The sequence below is a fragment of the Lygodium microphyllum genome, chromosome 13, assembly GCF_053477565.2.
Source record: "Lygodium microphyllum isolate KBCC chromosome 13, Lygodium_microphyllum_v1.1.10, whole genome shotgun sequence".
In the NCBI taxonomy this organism is placed as follows: Eukaryota; Viridiplantae; Streptophyta; class Polypodiopsida; order Schizaeales; family Lygodiaceae; genus Lygodium; species Lygodium microphyllum.
This window is the reverse complement of record NC_141147.1, coordinates 56739003-56759255: the sequence shown is the minus strand read 5'-3', so window position 1 is coordinate 56759255 and position 20253 is coordinate 56739003. Positions and strand designations below refer to the sequence as shown.

The following is a 20253-nucleotide window of genomic DNA, read 5'->3' as shown; positions in this document are numbered from 1 at the left end:
ACTGTACCTCACCGTGCTTATGGGATTTTGTACCCTCTTCCTAGAGCATACATCATTTGTCAATGGGCAAGCCTCTTCGAGGCTTACATCTAGCATCATTTGCTATTCTCAACATGCAAGAAAGGCAAAAGAAAGGAAAGCAAAAGAAAAATTTTTAATACAGGGCAAAAAAGCGAAAAAAGGCGGCTTGACAGCAGAAATAAGAGGAAAAAAAACCAAAAGTGCAAAGACACCTTAAAAACCCAAGGTGAGTGAAAAAATGGAAGAGGCACATTTTAAAATACAAAGGTGCCCCTAAATCTTTGTAAAAGAGCAATAGGCTCCCTCCTCCTGTGCAATTTGTAAAGAATAGACGGGCATGGGTGAAGCCACAATGTAAATAGAAGGGAATAGGAAAAGAGGACCTAGGCTAAAATGGTTGGACATGTTTAAAAAAAGGGGTGGGTGCCCAAAAGGGATTAGGGCATGTATAAAAGCCAAAAGTGAATAGAGAAGCTTATTCTTGTATGTGGCTAAACCTAGCTCTTCTCTTCTCTTCTTCTTGTTCTTACTTGCTTGAGCTTCTGCTTGAGAGAGGGAGTGAGGGAGTGAGTGTGTGAGGGTGAGGGACCGTAGTGGAGAAGCTCTCCGTCTTCTCCTCTCTTCTTCTTCTTCTCTTCTCTTCTCTTGTCTCGCATGCGGTAATGGAGCATGGAGCTTGGAACTTAGGGATTGAGCTTGCTTGAGCTTGCACCTTGGATCGTGGAGCTACCAGAGTGCTTGAGGGAGGATGCAACTCAATCGAGCATGGAGGTAAGCTCATCACTACACTTGAAGGTTCGAGAGCACATACAACTATGTGAATGTAGCAATTGCACTTGGCTTGAAATGCTTGAAACAATAAGCGATCCGTGGGTCTTGGTGGTTGAGCGAGAAGCTCCCATAATAAGCAAGAGTAAGAAGAAGAAGAAGAAGAAGAAGAAGAAGAAGAAGAAGAAGAGAGCTAGTTTTGGCCACATATAAGAATGAGGTTCTTCATTCAATTTTTGCCCTATTATATATGCCCTACTTCTCATGGGCGCCATCCTTTTTTTATATGACCGGCCATTTTAGCCTTGGTCCTCTTTCCCTATTCCCTTCCTATTTATATTTTTCCTTCACCCATGCATGTCTACATTTACAAATTACACAGGAGGAAGCTTGGTGCTCTTTTACAAGGATTTAGGATGTGCCTTTATATTTAAAATACGTGTTTCTCCTTTTGCACTTGCCTTAGACTTTTGAGTTTGCTCCTTGTGCTTTTGGCTCTTTTCCTCCTATTTTTCTATTGGGATGTCTTTTTTCACTTTGTCCTACGCCTTTTTAATTTTATTTGCTTTCTTTTCACTTTCTTTGCACCAAGGTTAACAAAGGAGCAAAAAGAATTTATCAAATGTAGATTTATCCTTGATGCTATAATCTTCTTGTGGGAAAGTATGGACCACCCAAGAAACAAATAGGGCTTTGTCTTCTTCAAGATAAACTTTGATAAAGCCTATGATAGATTAGAGAGAAACTTTATCTTTCAATCCCTTCATGATATGGGCTTTTTATTAAAATTTTAATGACTTTGTTTGGAAATGCAGCCTCTTGACTTGTTATAAATGGAAACATCACTCCACCCTTCCCCCTTAGGGAATGAATGAGATGGGGCTGTCTTCTTGCCCTCCTCCTCTCTTCTATCTCTATAGATGCACTAGGCTAGCTAGTTCATGCTGAAATGGAGAGTGAACAACTCAAAGGCATCTCCCTCCCTAAGTGCAATTGGCAAATGGTATTAAATTAGTGTGTTGATGACACCAACTATATAGTAAGAAACAAGCCTCACTAAGAGCATTCAAGGAGCATTCTCAATATGTGTACTTGACTAGTTCGTAGATGAGGGTTGGGACATAATATCAAATAGTAAGGTATTTAGATTGCTAGGGATCCTAGTGAGGGTGACTCTAAATCAACAATTACAATGGGTAATGGCCAAGCTCAACAGGAAACTCGAATTTTAGAAGGGGTTCCAAGGTAATTTAGGAGTTTGTTTGGTTGTACTTAAGCATATCTTGATAGCCTTGACTATTTGCTTTCTCTCTTATTAGAGACCCCTTCAAACTGCCATGAAAGAACTTGAGCAGCCTACAGAAACTTCCTATGGGGTTTAAATGAAGAGTAGAATCCCAAAGGTTGCATGGAGGAGTACCTACAACCTCCCAAAAAACCAAGGAGGAATTGACCTACCATATATTAGTAGACAAGCTTGTAACTAAGTGGGTTGTCAAAAGCATCCTTCAATACTATTATTTCACAGACACATGGAAAACTTTGCATTGAAGGACTGTCCAAAATGGAAACACCTACTATGAATCTTGGTCATAATATTTTTGCAAACTAAGCTCTTGATATATGGACTGCTTGGTTTAAATATAAGAGCAAAATCAAATTGAGTAACAAACCAAACTATACACTCCTTGAGGCAACCTTTGACTTGATTTGGTTTAGCATCATATTGTGGCATGACCCCTCCTCACCACTTAAGCATGGGTTGGAAACTCTACAAAAAGGGCATCCAAGTATGGGGAGACCTTTAGAATTACCAATCTAAACACTAGCTTAGTCAAGCTCCTATCATACAAAAATATAAGCTAACTAGAGATAAACTCTCCCTAATCCAAGAAATGATAGTCGTATGGAACTCAAGCATCTCAAGAGCCATTTAATTAACAAACCAATTTAATTACAAAGCCTTCACATGAGAAAATAGCTAACCCTTGCTTTGGAAAACAGCAAGAAACGAGCTTTTTGAGTGAGCTTTTTCTAGCAACCCCTCTATTCTTGTTCCACATAGTTCACTTATTTCACCCTTAGATGTACCCATCTTCTCATTTCCACCACCACCATTGCTAGCTCTCTCTCTCTCTCTCCATTTACATATTCATCTTCTACGAATTAATTTGCATGCTTTCAAAACAATTGTAATCCCTTTATGAAAAATTTCAAGAGATACTCTTTTAATTATTAGTTAAGTTATTGTAATATTTACATGTAATTAAATTAACCCTATGTATATATACATGTGCACTTGTGCAATATTTGTTGATTATTTGTTACAAAGAGATATCGATTGTGGTAGGAAAAACATTGAATTATAATAGCTTTCATAACAATAAAAATCTCTTTGGTAGGATTTTTTTCATATTAAGTCTTCCTCATAAAAATTGAATTAAAATGGGTATTTCTCAATTATTCTTCAACTTTTAAGTCTCATCCCTTCCCTCATTAATGACGTTAGAACTTCAATTTAAAAGAATAAATGTAATCACCATGTGAGTGGATTTTTCCTCAATAGTTATCCTTTCCTTTATACTTTCATAATTTATCGTGAAATCAAGTAAATCCACATAATTGTTTAGCTAGCATACTCCTAGCATATGAGTTTGTTGGTATTTTTGTGAAAGTGAGGGCCATACGAGATCATCCATCAAAAACTTAGAATTGTTCTTTATACATAGCTCTAGCAACCTCACTAAACATTATTTACAAAAAAAAAACTTGTTATTAAAGCTTGTACATTTGTGGATTATTTATTATGGCAGCAAGAAGGGATGTTGGATTGGTGAAAACAAGTATAAATTCTCAATCGATATTGAGAGAGAGAGAGAGAGAGAGAGAGAGAGAGAGAGAGAGAGAGAGAGAGAGAGAGAGAGAGAGAGACATCATCTTGATCTCTCATTGTGCATGTCTTTGCTATCTTGACATCAAGTTGTTGTAATATTAATATTCATAGGCTATAAAATGTAATTACACTTCTTTGAACTTATTTTGTGTGTGTGTGTGTGTGTGTGTGTGTGTGTGTGTGTGTGATTTAGTGACAATAGTTTTTGAATAAGAGAGATAGATCGAAATTAGTTCTTAGTGAAACACACACATGCGTGCATGCATGTACACGCACACATATAGAACAATCAAGGTAGGTTTGTCTAGTGTATATTAAAAGACTAAAAGACATAACTTTAAGTATTATTGCTCATAAGAACTCTAATCCACCTTGAGTAAATAATTTATCAATGGCTTGCCTAGTTTTTAAAATCAAAAATATATTCTATACTTTGAATTTGAGGAATTTCAATTAAAAGGGTATTATGACTCAATGGAGAACATAGGGATGAGAGAGAGATAAATATAGCTTTTGAATGAGAGAGAGAGAGAGGAGATAAAAATAATTATTGATGAGAGACAAGGGAGAGGTGTCTTTTTAAAAATCACTAAGAGAGAAGAGAAAGAAATATGAAAAGTAATTTGGATAGAGATGAATCTTTTTCAAATTTAATCTAGGAGAGGCCCAAAAGTAATATTGTAGTATTATAGGAGAGAATTACTAAAAAAATTTAAAGCCAAAGAAGGGGGTGCTAGCATTGGTGCTTGATATATGCCCGCAAGAAAAATAAGACCAAGTACACTATGTGGAATAAAATTGGAGGTTGCCAAAAAAAACTCAATCCAAAAGCTCCCTTCTTGCACACACTCCCTACTTCCCCTCCCCAAGCTATCGTCAAGCACCCACAAACTAATCAAAAACCTAAATCAACATTAACATATTAATCGGGACAAACACTAATGGGAATCCAGTTTCACACACATTTGGTTCCCCCCACATTCTTGCAAAACAATTTACCCTACTTTGGCTAATTATCCAAAAAGGAATCTCGACTAGTGAAAAGGCCTTCAAATTTGGAGAGGGTAAGTGCTCGAGATTTTGGATTCTTAAACTCAGCTATTTTTACATTGCAAGTACAACAAAGAAATCCTTGACTTTCTCCAGTCTCAATCATCAAGAAGTATCCCCCCTAGATTATCACCTAGAAATGGCTCCTTTTAGGGGAGTCTAATGAGCTTCCTGCTATTTTTTGGTATTTCATCCATGCCCATTTCTTATGGACTATATCATGCCAATGTAATGATGCTATTTTTAAATGTGATTTTTCTTCTTCTATTAACATTCTAAAGGTGGAGTCTGTGTTGCAGATTGGAGCAAAACATCAAGCCTCGTCATCCTATCTAAAAGTCAAATCAAGAAATGGAATGCTCAAATGAAGCACATGGCTATTGAGTCAAAAGCCCTTCTAGATGCTCGCAATGGGAAACAAGAATTGGAAACCATCCTCATCACCATTAATGAGGCTGCTTGATGATACTTGCACAACCTCACAATGTTGAATTTTTTATCTTCCCCCTTTTGGTACTTCTGTGTAAATACAGTAAGGGCCTACAATATCTATCCATATCACATGCAAGGTGAAAAAGGCCCTTTTGCTCAATCTTATACTCTATTATCCACTACCACAGGGCAAATCAATCTACCCCTATACTTATCTACTAACTTGGCTTTAGTGCTAGATTTTGAATACCCAATCTTATGTAACACAATTTTTTAACACTTTAATCTAAACTTATAGCGTTTCTCCAAAAAAGAAAAGAAAAGTTAAGGAGTGAGGTAGGGCTTGCAAGTTTAAATGGCATAATGCTAGTGCGTATAGAACGCTAGGCAAAGTTGTCGTGCGGTCGCTCGATAATCCATTTCTCATCTTTCTCTCTCCTCTTTTTCTCTTTGTTTCTAATTTTTTTCTTCACCCTCTCTCTCTATTTATATATTTTAGTTTATTTTTTCTCCTCTCCTGGTTCTTTCTCTCTCTCTCCCCCCTCTCTCCTCTCTTTTCTTTCTCTCTCCCTCTCCTCCTTTTTCCTTTTTTTTCTTCTTCATTTTCTCTCTTCATTCTTTTTAAATTCTCTCTCTCTCTCTCTCTCTTTTAAATTTTATATTTCCTCTCTCTATTATTCTCTCTCTCTCTCTCCTCTATTTTTCCTTCTCTCTTTTTAAATTTTATATTTCTCCTCTCTATAATTCTTCTCTCCATGATGAAGCCTAGCATCGATATTTCAAAATTAGATACAAGTTCTAAAAAAAGGAATATATCTAGGCTTGAGGAGCTCGAACCTATGTGGTAGGTTGGCTAAAGGGGTCAAATTATCTTAGCTTTGAGGAGTTCGACGCTATGTGTTAGGTTGGCTAATGTGGTGCAAAAGAATATTCATTCTACAACTGAGAGAGGGTCAAACCTTCGGAGATGGGACAGGCGCCCTATAGGTTGCGACTTGCGATTCTCAAAAGGACAATAATACGCGGACATGAGTCGAAGTAAAAACCTACTGCAAGTGGCGGGGCCAGCTCATCCCTTCGTCTGCAGCACGGATTGGGGGCCCGGGGGTTGAGGCTAGGCTATGGCGTCACCGTATAGCCTGGCTTTTCAACGAAAAAGGAGAAGAGGACGAGGTTGCGTGTCGGTGCGTGTGAGAGAGCCAGCCACCATCCCCGGGGCCCCGCCACTCCACACAGCAGACCGGCCTGTCGGCAGCATCCCGAGAGCATGCTGCTTAATGAAGCAATCAACATTCATCAATACCTGCACCTATGACCATTTCGAAGCGGAGGGGTGTTGCAGAAGCAGCATCAGCAGAAGAAGAATGATAGGCCATGGTGACTCGGTGAGTGTGAGCATCAGCAGAAGAAGAATGATAGGCTATGGTGACTCGGTGTGTGTGAGAAGAACGTTTCTTTTTCTTATTACCCTTTCCCATCCATCAATGGCGATTCCCTCATCAGATCATTCGTGAGCTGGTTTCGAAAAGATCAGGATGCCCGCATTATTACGGCTGTTTTCTATTATTTTATTTGATTGTTCTGGACCTTTAAAGCCACCGGGTGACCGGGGTCCGGAACCAATATTCACTAAAGATATTATAGAGTCTAGAGAGAGACAGGAGAGAGAGAGAGAGAGAGAGAGAGAGAGAGAGAGAGAGAGAGAGAGAGAAGATTCATCATCAGCTGCCATCGATGGTGATATAAAACTACAGCAATGCAGCATTGCGTAATTGTATTTGTGTCCCCCGTAGCCGGGCCCCTTCCTAACGGCGCAAAAGCCTGAAATAGTGCCGCATGTTAGGGTAGATGAGCACACAACAGTGTTGATTAAAGGGAAAAAACAGACCACAAAGTGGTTCGAATTGAATTCACTGCTGAGCTACCATGGCTCAGTGGCTGTCTGCACATGGTTTAAGTGATGAGAGAAGAGAGCTTTATTATACAAGCTGCTCGCTCTCTCCCTCATTTCATGCTTCGCAAGCTACTCTCTTCTTCTCTCTCGAGTGCTTCATTTTGAATTGAGGGAACTCTCATCTCCTGCATTAGCACTCCCGTCTACTCTCCCTCGCGAGCACTGCACTGTAGTTCTAACACTTTTCTATTTCTTTTGGCGTCCGCATTGCAAGGCATAACAGTCTTCCAAAACATTTCATCTCGATGGCATTTTGTGAGGGCTTTCTACTCCTTCGGCATCTGCATCGGAGGAGTCACAACAGACTTCTCATGTTATAACCGTTTGCGCGAGGCGCTGCATTGCATTTCAAAGCAATTAACCAGTCTCACCTTCTTCCATCGAGCATATTGGAGGTACAACAGGCTTTTACTGGGCTTTGCGAGGCGCTACATCTTCTCGCTGAAATCAAGCAATCAGTCTCAGTATCTTCTTTTTGTTTAGACAATGAACCGTGCACTATACCGGGGTCCGTCTGCCAATGCAGGGACTTTGTTTGATCCTGAACAATTCATCCCTGGCACGGCGCCTCCCGCTCAGGGAAATGGTAAAGATATGAAGTCTGAATGCGAGTATGCAGGCTCGCCCGGGGAACGCAGCAGGAAAGGCTTTACGATACCCTTGGGGATGAGTATGCTGCTGTGCTTTGTCTGCGCATTCGTGTTTCTTGGGATGCTCGGCAGGCGAGGTTCAGTACGGAACCTGAGGCTGGTCCCTACACTGGAAATGTACAGGTCCTATCGGCGCCTTCAGGCAGATGTTGTCCTGGATCCATTCAAGGGCGGCATTTTTGGCAAGGGCACAGTACGGCTGAAGGAGCTGGAGGTATGCGATGGTCTCGAGGACTTCGTCCCTTGCTTCAACAACTCCAGAATGAGCTACGATGGTGCTGGCGCCTTTTGGAACCCCCGGCTAGAGCGGCAGTGTGGCGCTTTTGGTAGGATCAAGCAATGCCTTATCCCGCCTCCACCCGATTACAGAGTCCCTCTGCGATGGCCAGCATCCAGAGATTTTGTCTGGGCTGGGAATCTGAAGTTTCCTGCCGGTGAGCCGCCATCAGTTTCAGGAATGAAGAAGAACAGGTGACATGCTCTAATCCCGTTGAGCGAGGCAAGTCATTAAACTCGTTACCTGTGTCGGTTTTGAATACTAAAGGCTGTCCTCTCTTTTAACAGCTTGGTACTTGGGGACGATGGTCAAATTCACCTGAATTATCTGGAGTCTGATACGTATGGAATCGCCAAATACCTGGATAATTTGGAAATTTACTCAAACCATACTGGTGTAAGTTCCATTTTCGTTTCTGTGTCTCAAGTCCCTACATTTCTTGTTGTCTTTTCCACCGGATGGATTTAGATATGTGCGATAACCTGTTCATCTTTCTCACACGGATTTTACGTTAATAGTGGGAAAACCGGGCATGCAAGTACTTTCTTATAAACATTGTTAAACGGATCAATGTTGTAAAAAGTCCTTGCAAACTTTCTTGCATCCTGATTAACGAACTCATCAAAGTGAAGTAGAGTCGAAGTAAACAAAAGCACTTTATGATGGCCGAGACAAATTCTTTATATTAAAAAAAATAGATATGGCACAGAAGTTGGAACGTATGAAATACAACATGCAGAATGCTGCAAGCTCTGTCATGAACCTCTATGATTTCCCAGTTGTCTTGTGACTAAAGTGCTTCTACTGGGTATTGACGAGATCTGACTTGGATGGTCGTGACGCAGATATCCAAAATTTTAGATATCAACTGTGGCCTAAGTCAAAGCGGTCATGTGTTACCGCCGAACGTGGTTGTGGTATGTATAGCTCCATACGAAGCGAATGGAAGCAGTGTCCACTTTAGTTTAGAAAGGGGTCTTCCAGCACTTATTGGCTCTGTTTCCAGTAGACAATTGCCATTTTCCAAAGCATCCTATGATACGATTCACTGCTTCGAATGTGACTTGGAATGGACTCGGAAAGGTATGTGGTTCTTTGAAAGAGCTAGATGCGTAACTAAATTCTCTGTTACAAAAGAGTCAAAAGCATTTTGGACTCAGAGCTGTCTCTTGCCGTGGCAGATGGTATTTTAGTTCTTGAGTTAGACAGATTACTCAAGCCTGGTGGATTCTTTATCGAGACTTATCCAACGTCTACACCTGCTAGTCTAAAATATCAGCAATCGCAGATCAAGGAAGACATAGCAAGTCAGTTATGCTGGTCTGTTGTAACTCAGTCAGACCAGGCCATTGTTTGGGAGAAGTCAGAAAACAAAAGCTGTTATTCCACACGGTAAATATTCTCATGACTCAAACATTGCTTCCTATCCACATTTATATGCTCACTGTCGGATGGTATGCACTATTTAAAACCGTTCTGATCAGAGTGTGGTACGATCTTAAATGGTTCTGAAAGGGCTTTTAAGAAAGACTGCTTTTACTGAAACGTATCAAGTCTATTGACAGCAAATCTCGAAGAAAAAAGAACCATTAAAAAGAAAATTAAGATGCTTTAAGTAGGGCTATTTGAAGGAAGATATCCATCATCTGTTTAGTCTTGGTAGGTTCTTGGGTAGTTGACGAGCGTGGACAGATGCCCTTGCTGCTTTGGGGGGCCTAATATTAGGGTTTGCACTCAAAGGCATGATTATGGTGCATTAACCACTAATTTAGTCTCCTTAAAATAGCCCCAAAAAGAAATTAATTCCAAATTTTAAAAAACAAATGGTTTATTTTTGACATTAGGAAAACTGCACCCCCAATCCTTATAAACATGAATCTTCTGTGTATCCTGAATCCCTTATTCCAAGCAGCCAGTTCATGGAGCATGTTAAAGTTCTGTCCCTGCTGATCACAGCCCCTATAGAGCTAGGTGACCTGATTTCTAGCCTTAGATTGCTGCATGTTCAGTCTTCACCTGCCACCCTATTGGTTTGGGGACCCTCCTTAGTTGCTGGATAACTTGAACTGCATGCCAGTCTGTTTCAGCATCAGCCAGACCTATGTTTACTACTGTAATAGGCTGCCCAGCCCCTCCAAAGTCTCCCTCCATTGTCGCATGCATCAACAGTCCAGGAACTGTAGGGTTTGCACGAACACAGAGTGTATGCTAAACACTGAGACAGAAACTCAAAAAGCATAGGTACCTAATGTAGGGCTGATAAAGAAGGTGTTACTTGTTGTAGACTGCCTGAAACTGTTGCAAACACAGCCTCTAGATAGTGGCTGATGCCTTAGTGGCTGGGGAATTGTCGTGTGGGTGTTGGGTGGCAGCAGGAGTTGGAAACACAACAATGATGGAGATGATATGTTATACCAGTCAGGGAGGAGTGAGACCAGTAAACCCAACAGTGAAAATGATGAAGGATAGGTCATTAGGCTATGTGGACTCAAAATGCAGCAATTTGGAGTGTCTAGAACTGATGGCAGTCTGAAGAAGACTTCTAGAATGAAATCGCCTATTTGGTAAGGCATCACGATCAGTTGAGCAACAGCATGAATTGAGATATCATCCAAGGCAAGGGTGTGGAGAATAGTGGTAGAGGGCTGAGTCTAAAGGTGTGATGGGGGAATGATGAAGAATGAATGGGAGAGTAAGTGTGGAGTGAATTTAGGATGAATATCCATGCCCTAATTATAGGCGCATGAGTCATTGAACTGCCTAGGGTGGTGCCCCGATTCTCTCATGTGATGCCTAGACATCAATAAGTGATACACGTACATCCCTTTCTGGGCTGCAAATGGAAACCACAATAGGAATTAATAGAATACAAAGAACTTAATGATTTTGGTATCTCAACATCAACAACCTTGTGTTTTGCTGATTGAACGTCTTTAGGAGCTGCTGCACTTGCATTTGCTCCTAGGACATGCCACCTTACTGTTTGCCTGCCTGTTTGAGGACATCCGATTGCTGATAATATGAGACATTCATTCAGCATCTAAGTTTTAAGCTTGATCTGTTGCCCATATTGCTGCCGGATCTCTCAGTCATCAATAGGCACATTAAGATTGTTGTTGCTGCGTTTCCAGATCCTTTTGGTACAACACACTCCAACATCCACTCCTTCAAACATCTCTGCCTTGATCCTAGAGACATAGAGGTCCGTGGTTCTTTGATTGTATCATCTTCATTCTCATAGATTAGCATTCTATAGATTGTTTTATATGTATTGCTGTACACTTTACAAATTTTGTGTTTGCCATACCATTTCTTTACAAGTCCATGCGTTCTCTATTTGGTGGGCATCACGGCTCAGCTTACCTAGACCAACTTAGCTCCTTTTCACTGAGGGAGCTAGTACAAGTGCGAGCACAGGGACCTATGCTTGATACAGATTAGCTCTCCAGCACCTCACATTCCTATGTTCCAGTTCTAGCAGTTTCAATCCCAGTTCCAATTATCAGTTCTATGTCCAGCAGCTGATGTTTGCTCAACCATCTAGGAGTTCCAGCATCAGTTCTGTAGGGATATTTCTGTTGAGAATGTTCTGCAGGCTTAGTAGGGGAGGCTGTAGCATGCCTCATATAGAGCAGACGTTATCCCCATTTTGCTGAACCTTTCTAGGATTAATTTGTGTTCTCTAGATGTTATTTTAGATTTATTCAAATCAACCTGATATCATTGATGCTCTTGTTCCAATCAATAAGTAATTACTTGTTCTTAGCGGGTCTTGGCCAATCAGCTAATCATAGTTTTTCAGTCTCAGATTGTACTTCCTTAGTCGGTATGCAGCAGAAGTGCATCAGGTCTTCCGGCATTCTCGTGGTTTCCTTTGCTTGGGTCCTTCACATTTCAGCGTGTGCTCAATTGAGTCATTTGGCATTTTGCATACAAGCATCCATTTTTACTTTGCCTTGAAAGACTTGGCTATTCAAGGGGCCATTTAGCATAGGAGCATCCATTTCAACTTTGCCTCCAAACACTTGGATATCTAAGTAAGGGAACACTTTTTGATTTTCCATTGCATACGCATTAACTTTACACGAGAGAGTGTATGTGGTGGATGAGCTTGTACCTCGATTGTCAAGAGTATATAGCAGCTAGCTGTGTGGCCTTGTCTTGTGTTCAATCCTTGCTATTGTTACTGTTTGAAACACATTGAAGCTTTGAATAGAAATGTGCATGTTATCAACTAAGGATCGGCAGTTGAAAAACTGCATCGCCGTCTGTTGAGGGAGTAGGCAACACTCATTTGGATGAAGTGAATTCTTAGGTGAAGGGGCTGGTTTGGGAGAGAGAGAGTGTGTGTGTTCTTTGGGGATGAAAGTGATTATCAGAAAAGAATGTTGTGGGTTATGTGGAGATGAAAGCAAGTTACTTAGGGCTGTGCAATGTATTTCTTTTGTGCGGCCAGAAAGCTAGTTAATATGCCCCAGTCTTTAGAACGTATTTTTCTTATGTGACCCCTGAGTTTATGAGCGAATGATGGTAATGGATGCTGATCCATCCTTTGAGATGGCTGCGGAGATATGGGATTTAGATTCTATGAAGTAAGCGTTGATGATAACTAGCTTATTGCCCATCCTTTGCATGTTGAGAATCAGCAAGTTTCGCTTGTTTCTCATCTTCTCTGCAAGTCTAATGAGGAATATGTTCGGTCCTTGTTTGCAGTGGTTTTCAGATGATTGATGGTAAGGTGTAGGTTATTGGTAGGATGCAAAACTCCTATTTTGATGCTTGGGGATGAATTGGGCCAGTTAATGTTCTTTTTGATATTGTAACATTGCCTCATGAAATCATTGGCCTTGTTCTCCTTTAACCAGAGTCTGTATTTTTTCTTCAATGTTAATTTCTGCAGGTTTACACCTCTTTGACCTGATAGATATAAGGATCAGGCTAGAGCATGTTTGTGTGCATGTTCAGGCAACCGCATCGAATTTGCAATGAGACAAATAAGTTTTATACTACTAAAGCAGAATTGTTGCCTTTGCTGATTTCTGGATTATAAGAAACTTTGTGTTTAAATCTATGAAAGTTTTGTTATCACTTCACAAGATCATACACCTTATAAAGTATTTGCTTTGTTGACAGGGGTTCTCGTAAACCAAGTATGTGTGGTACACTTCATAATGTAAGTTCAGTGTGGTATCCGTTACTTCAACCATGCATTGTGGGACCTGATTTTGCAGAGGGAAATCGAAGGCATCAGCATGTTGGTCCTCTTCAAACTTCCACTCATGGTATAAAGTAAACTGCTTTTTCACTTTGTGCTCTTGTTCAGTCACTGTCAAACTATGCATGCACACTAAAGCTTGGCTGTACTTCTTGTGTAAACCCTGGCCTTTTATCACTGTTTTAGCTCCTTTATGTGTTGCATGAAAGCATATTCCATCATCGTTGACATGATGATCGAATTACCTCAATCAGTTTAGATGTTTGGCCAAATTGTGTTTCACGTTCACGGCTAGTACCTGTTTGGATCATTGTAGGGCTTCAATTGAGTTATTGTTTTGGGTCAAGAGTGTAGACACTATTTACAAAGAGCTGATCAAAGATCTACTAGTGTAGCTATAAACTTGCTGATTATTCAAGAAAATTTAATTCAATGTATACACAAAAGCTTACAAAGCATTCTTCTTACATACATGATTTGAAAGTTTGAAATGAAATGGGCTGTATTTATGTGGGTTATAATGAATTTTGTGTTTTTGTTCAGGTTTTTCAAATGATGAACTACTCGATGATTCCAATGTATGGTTGGCAGTAGTCAAAAGTTATTGGTCCCTTTTGACCCCATTAATTTTTTCCGACCATCCAAAGCGACCTGGGGAAGAAGATCCATTACCACCATCTAATATTGTGCGGAATGTGATGGACATGAACGCTGTTCATGGAAGTTTGAATGCAGCACTTACTGCTATGGGAAAGTCGGTTTGGGTTATGAATGTTGTGCCATTAAGTGGGCCAAACACATTGCCCATCATCAATGACCGCGGACTGTTGGGAATTTTGCACGATTGGTATATTTGCTGCTATTTAGATTTTTTCTTTCCATGAGGCAATTTTGTTTTTATGGGGTTGTTGCTTGCATGTGATAATGCTCTTGCAAGAGGTGAATTTGTTCTCAAAAAATAAGAAGAGTTGTATGAATCTTTTCAAAAGGCCAAAATGACCTATGAGACTGAGTAGATTTTATCATATTTTGGTAATGATGTATGAACATACTTGGGACTGCTTGGGCAATTTTTTCCTTCGGTAAGAGGTTTTTTTTCCTTTGGGGTATAGCTTTCATTCTTGCATGGTTTGTTTGCTGCATGAGCATTGCATATTCAATATTTAATCATTCATTCAGATTTTTTGTGTTCATTGTCTCTGTGTTACCCTAACCCTAACTGTGTTATTCTGAGTTTATGCTTTTGTCATATGCTTTAGTTTATATTTCCATGTCAGGGTATTTCTTCATAGAACCAGTGATATAATTATATGAAAAAAACAACTCAACAACCCCAACAATATCCTAACTTCTATGCTATTTGCAAAATGATCCTCAATATACTTGTGAGTTTTTATATGTTGTGTGGGTAGTTGGGGCAAAGTAGCAAAGTAATATGACGTTGTAGCTAGGACTACTGCAGTTCTTTTACACCATAGTAACAAGGGATGGGAGAAGGCTTATGTGGTCACCCTAGTAACTATGGCCATTGGCTATCGAGTATCCCTTGGCCATTCTTTTCTATGAGGAGCCAATGATATAATTATATTAACAAACAAGTTGACAACCCTAACAATATCCTAACTTCCATGTCATTTACAAAAATATCCTCAACATACTTGTGAATTCCTATATGCATCCATGAATAGTTGGGCCAAAGTAGCAAAGTAATGGCTCTAGAAGTAGAAGAACACATGCAGGTATATGCGCTAGTGTACCTTTTGTTTCATTTTGAGAATGTTCTTGGTGGTACTAGTTCACAAATCCTTCCCGTCTCCACTGTGTGCCTCTTCTCAAACAGGCTGCTGCCCATCTTTTGGAGTTGCCACCTTAGCCTCCTCTACTACTGCCCCTATTGCCAGTGTGCTACCCTTGCTTATTGTTAGTTCCCTTCGCCTCTTGGTGGCTGCAGCTTGCCCTTGGAGTATCCTTCGGTTGCTATCTTTCACAATCCAACTGCTTCTTCCATATGTTGCAGTTGCCACCTTGCCTCTACTCCCATTGAGGTCTTTGTTTATCATTGCAGCAAAGAAACGCGTTTCTTTGGGTTTGAAACTTACGAAACGTTTCTTAAAATAAGAAATGTTTCTGACAGTAGCAAACATGGGTTTTTTTGGGGGGAAACCCAAAAACATCGGTTTTTTGATAAAAATTGCTGGGCAATGTTAAACATGATCATGATGATGAGTAATGACTCATGAGGACTCAAGATTTTGGATGACAGATTTACTTTTATGGGATTTTGATTAGTTATTGGACTTTATCAAGCTAGTATCTAGATTCTATTCTTGTCTTGAGAGTTGATTATTATATAACTTTAGTCTCATTTATATTATGATTCATTCTGGATTTTGACATTTTGTCAGTTTGTTTTGAAATGAGAATCATGATGTTGCAACTTGACTCAATCCATATTATACATGTTACATGTTTATTTCAATTTTCTTTGTGTGATATGTATGAATCATAATGTTTGATGTTTGAACCATAGTATAGCTTGTCTAAAGACTAACTTTGACATAAGTCAATAATGGATCATGGATATATAATGTATTTTTCTGAATTGACTCTTATGTATTATCACTCAAGCTTGATTGGCATTTCTTTGTTTAAGAGAGAGTTCCAGAGGTTTAAAACCTATTTCCCTAGTTAAAACTATTAAAAAATCCCTATATAAAAAGTGTTTCTTATTTTACCCCCTCTTGAAAGAAACTTACGTAACACATTTTTGACATTTTGTTTCTAAAGATTTTTGATGTTTTGGCTGCTATGTTGTCTATCCAATGGATTACTACCCATCACCTTCTATCCATCTTGGAACAATCACTTGCACTCTCAGCCCTCCTTGTGGATGTGTTTTGCCTACCAGCTGCTGTAACTTCAGATAGAGATTGTCACCAAGCTATACATTGCTGCGTTTTGTCATCCTCATCCTTGACGTTGCTCTGTATTTTAATCCAGCCTGCTGCCATGTTGTCTTCAGCCCTTTGCATTAGTTTTCTATCCCAATGTTGGTGGTTGGTTACACTTGGGATCCCAACCAAAGGACAACACTGTTTGGCACTCTCCCTTCAAGATATGAAAGGGGGTATTAGAATTGACACCTCTTGGACAAGTGGGCAGGCTAGGTGGACGCTGGATTGGGCATCACCGTCAGGTCGGGCTTTGGGCCTGCCCAGTCAGAGCCTTTGACTTCCCAACTGTATCTTTTCCTGCCTCCATTCTTGTCTATATTAGGCCTGCTGCTGTTCAGCATCTTCAAATTAGTGTTGTACATAATGTGTGAGGTTCTCCAGCTGTCATACGTGCACAGCCTCTTGTACTACTTATTTCTGCCTTGTTTATTCAGGTCCAGTGTTCAGCATTCTCAGTGTTCTTCTATCTCTTTCTCTGTGTCTTCTCTCCATGTTCAGCTTCTATGATCAGTCCGTGCATACACAACAGTCAATACAGGTCACCAGGGCTGGATGGTGATGAAGGGGTGCTGGCAGGGCTGGGATAGCAGGCTGATGATGAGAGAAGAGATAGAATGCAGGTGCTGATTAAGGCACCAGGATAATGGAGGAGAGCTAACATGAAGGGTGTAAGTGAGGGATAAAGGGATGAAACAAAAGACAATTCTTGCCTAACCAATGAGAAAAAATGGTGTGTGCATACTGAACTGAGCTTGCAGGTGATTGCTGCATTTCGCTGGGTGCTTCAAGGCATCACCTTTGTGTTGTGATTGCTTCTGAATGAGTGGAGTTTCTCTTTATACCCAATATCACAGCTCAGAGGACATGAGGTTTGCCTATTATGGCTCTTGACTGCTAATATACAAAGGCCTCTGATGGTCCCAATGTAAAATGATGCTACTCTTCCCACTCTGTCTACATGACATACACCTTTTCAATTCTTGTGATGTTCCCTCGTGTAGTTTCTTTGAGCTTTCTCTCCCTTTACAATATGTGCCTTCCTTTTCTGCTACCTGGATGTCTGTTAGATAATCCCTAGGGAGATCTGCATGGGACTTTCACACACTTTTACGAATGGGATGCACATTGTTCTCATGCTGCACCTTATGGTTTTAAGAGTTATAGTCACCATCCATGTGTTGTCTGTATGCGCATACTTTTGCGTCTTCTGTGTTTCCTAATGTGCCTGTTGTTGCAGTGATTTTGTTGCTTCCTACTCGAAAATTTTTGAATTCAGCATGAATGTTTTGTACATGCAGGTGTGAACCTTTTCCAACATATTCTCGGACATATGATCTTCTGCATGCGATTGGACTTTTGTCACAAGAAAGCCAACACAATCGATGTGGATTATCCAGCCTTTTTCTTGAGATGGATCGGATTTTACGGCCAGAGGTAATTGTAATCAATTTAACTTTGTGCAAGCGTTTGTATACATGACTCAGGTGACATCAGCTCTGAAAATGCAACTGCTCGATGCAGGGATGGGTTATCTTACGAGACAAAGCTGAGCTGATCGAAGATGCAAGGGTAGCAGCTGGTCAAATGAGGTGGGAGTCTCGCATTGTTGAGCTGGAGGGACTAAATGGCTTGCAGCTTCTTGTTTGCCAGAAGACTTTCTGGAGGAGTCAGACATTAAAGAGTCTGTCGTAGTTCCATTTTTAAAATTCTTTTGTAACTGTAAATCCACTGTGTGCTTTTTATTCTGACCAAGACCTGTGGGCAAAGGGGACTCTCCTAAAGAGTCCCTATAGAACATGCGAAACCCTGTAACAATGTAATTACAACTGCTGTGAGAGTTGGTGGGTACAAACATTATGTAAGATTTGATTCTTTTAGCTTGTGGGAGGTGACCCAAAATGGATCGGCAACTGTAACATGACAGCAACTGTCCCATTAGTGGCGGTCCTGTTAAGATTTGTTGTTCATCCTGTACTTATCAAATTCGACGTTCTGGCTGTTACTGGCTGCTTAAATTACTGCAGTTTTTGCCGCCTCCAATCAATGTCTGTATATCCTTGAGTCATAAGGGCTAGCGAGATTTTTCCACAACTCTACTTTGGAGCAAAACAAAGCCTCCTCAAACCATATTTGACTGTGATGGATCACACTAACCTGTACGCTGATGCCTAATAACTCTTCCAATTCTATGTCAATCCCTGCTCATCTTAGTGAATTTCTTGTCGATGCATGCTTCGAGTTGAGTTTATTAAGGTGCATCAAAATATAGCCAAATGATCTCTTAGTACGGTAGCCAGTGAATGGGAATACTTGTAGTCTCGGAAACCTAACGTTCGACACCCTCGAAGGTGGTTAGACAGATTTGGCATTGTTTGTACAAGGGTTGTATTGAGGTTACGTTTCAAACAGGGTTGGTTAAGTGTGGCCAAGAATAGCCTATTTGCTACACCTTTATGCTCCATAACTTTGCATTAAAATCTTTTTCGATTTGGGAAAAGCGTGTTCTTCGATAGCCATCGGAGCTATCAAATAAGCCAAACCCAACAAACACTAGGCTTGATACATATGTCAGAGTTACTCGGGAGTCACCATTAATCAAAGTTGAATAAGGTGTGTGATAGAGAATTTGTTGCAAAAGGTACAAACTTTAGTATAAAACTTACCTGTATTGTTCCTCCTTCAATGTATTTCCAAGCATTCTATAAATATCTTGATCCTTTCGAAAGGAATATTTTGGAATCAGATTTCCCACTTTCTTCCTTAAGCCATTAATGGGTGGTTTGAACCTTCCCCTCATGAGCCATTAGTAGGCAGTTTGAAGTACATTTTCTTTATTGAAAAGTAATTCAAACATAGGCTTCCACCTAGTAAGTAATTTGAAACTATGTGTATGCTATGGCTTATGAAATTAGAAAGTGTTTCATGTTCTAAGCCTCGCTTCACAGGATAAAAGTGATGTTGGTTACCAAATTGTTCTCTCTCTCTCTCTCTCTCTCTCTCTCTCTCCCCCCTTCTATCTCTCCCTTGCTCCCCTTTTCTCTCATCTCCATCTTTTCCTTGTTTCTCTCTCTTCTTTTCTTCTTCTCTCTCCTTTCTTCCTTCTCTCTTCTTTTTTAATCCCCCCCCTTTAGCCGTGACACCCAACAATGCTTGTGCTTTTGTCCAATGGTGCTTTAGTGTAAGTGGCATGGTGTGCATGGTTTGTGCCAACACACCACATCCTCGTGCTACCATGACTTAGGGTAGTGTATTGCATTTACTACCTTGTATGTGCACATACACACATGTATGTATATGTGTGTGTGTGTGTGTGTGTGTGTGTGTGTGTGTGTGTTAATGTTTCTAAAAAGGCCAATGTGGCCTATGAGATTGCACCAATACATACAATAGTGTATTTCTCATCCCAAAAAAGCTAAAAGTCATGCTTACGAGACTAGATGTTGGATAATATTCTATGCAAGAATATTTCTATGATATAGATGTAAATGAAACTACTAAATAGTATAAGGAAAAGACATAAAAATGGTATTTTTCTTAGTGAGTTATCTCCCTAAGGTGGAAATGTAGTTCTGAGTGATTGAAGTGCCTTGACATTTGTCTCATGTTGTGCCCATCAATGATAGCTCAAATTTGCCTATGATATGGGTGTTTGGGTCTCCTCCTAGTGGATGTGTGTATCTCCTTTGATTGAGTGCTAATGCTCTACCCAAGGAGGTACCTCTTGAAGATGAAGCTTGTCTATGATGTAGCCTTGTGTTGGATGATCACAATCTTGTCATGGAGAGCCAAAACCCTCTCAAAACATATAATAGTATTTGCCTCAGGTATTTTAATATACCATACATAGAGATAGATCCGATGCTCCTCTATCTTTGATCCTCTATGACAAAGTTGACACATGGACTCCTCTGTCTTCATGTCCTTCCATATGCTTACCTTAATCATTAGATGACGTGTTGAGGTATGCATTTCCTTTAATAATTATGCGTGGCCTATGCATAGTTGAGTATTCGTATAACTCGACTGAGTGATGAAACCA

General features: G+C 40.2%; 1 protein-coding gene across 2 annotated transcripts; it reads left to right on the top strand.

The window, feature by feature from the left end:
• Positions 1 to 6876: 6876 nt before the first annotated feature.
• LOC148026650 (putative pectin methyltransferase QUA2) lies at positions 6877 to 18414 on the top strand. 2 transcript variants are annotated; one of them, XM_087691126.1, is made up of 9 exons: positions 6878 to 7513; positions 7645 to 8239; positions 8333 to 8441; positions 8891 to 9128; positions 9227 to 9437; positions 13179 to 13327; positions 13804 to 14107; positions 17513 to 17648; positions 17736 to 18413. In XM_087691126.1, the coding sequence occupies exons 2-9, from the start codon at positions 7713 to 7715 to the stop codon at positions 17904 to 17906; spliced, it is 1845 nt and encodes a 614-aa protein (XP_087547252.1). In that variant the 5' UTR covers positions 6878 to 7513; positions 7645 to 7712; the 3' UTR covers positions 17907 to 18413. The 2 variants fall into 2 exon arrangements, with proteins under 2 accessions (XP_087547251.1, XP_087547252.1); XM_087691125.1 differs by having other exon boundaries at positions 6877 to 8239; positions 17736 to 18414.
• The last annotated feature ends 1839 nt before the right edge of the window (positions 18415 to 20253 follow it).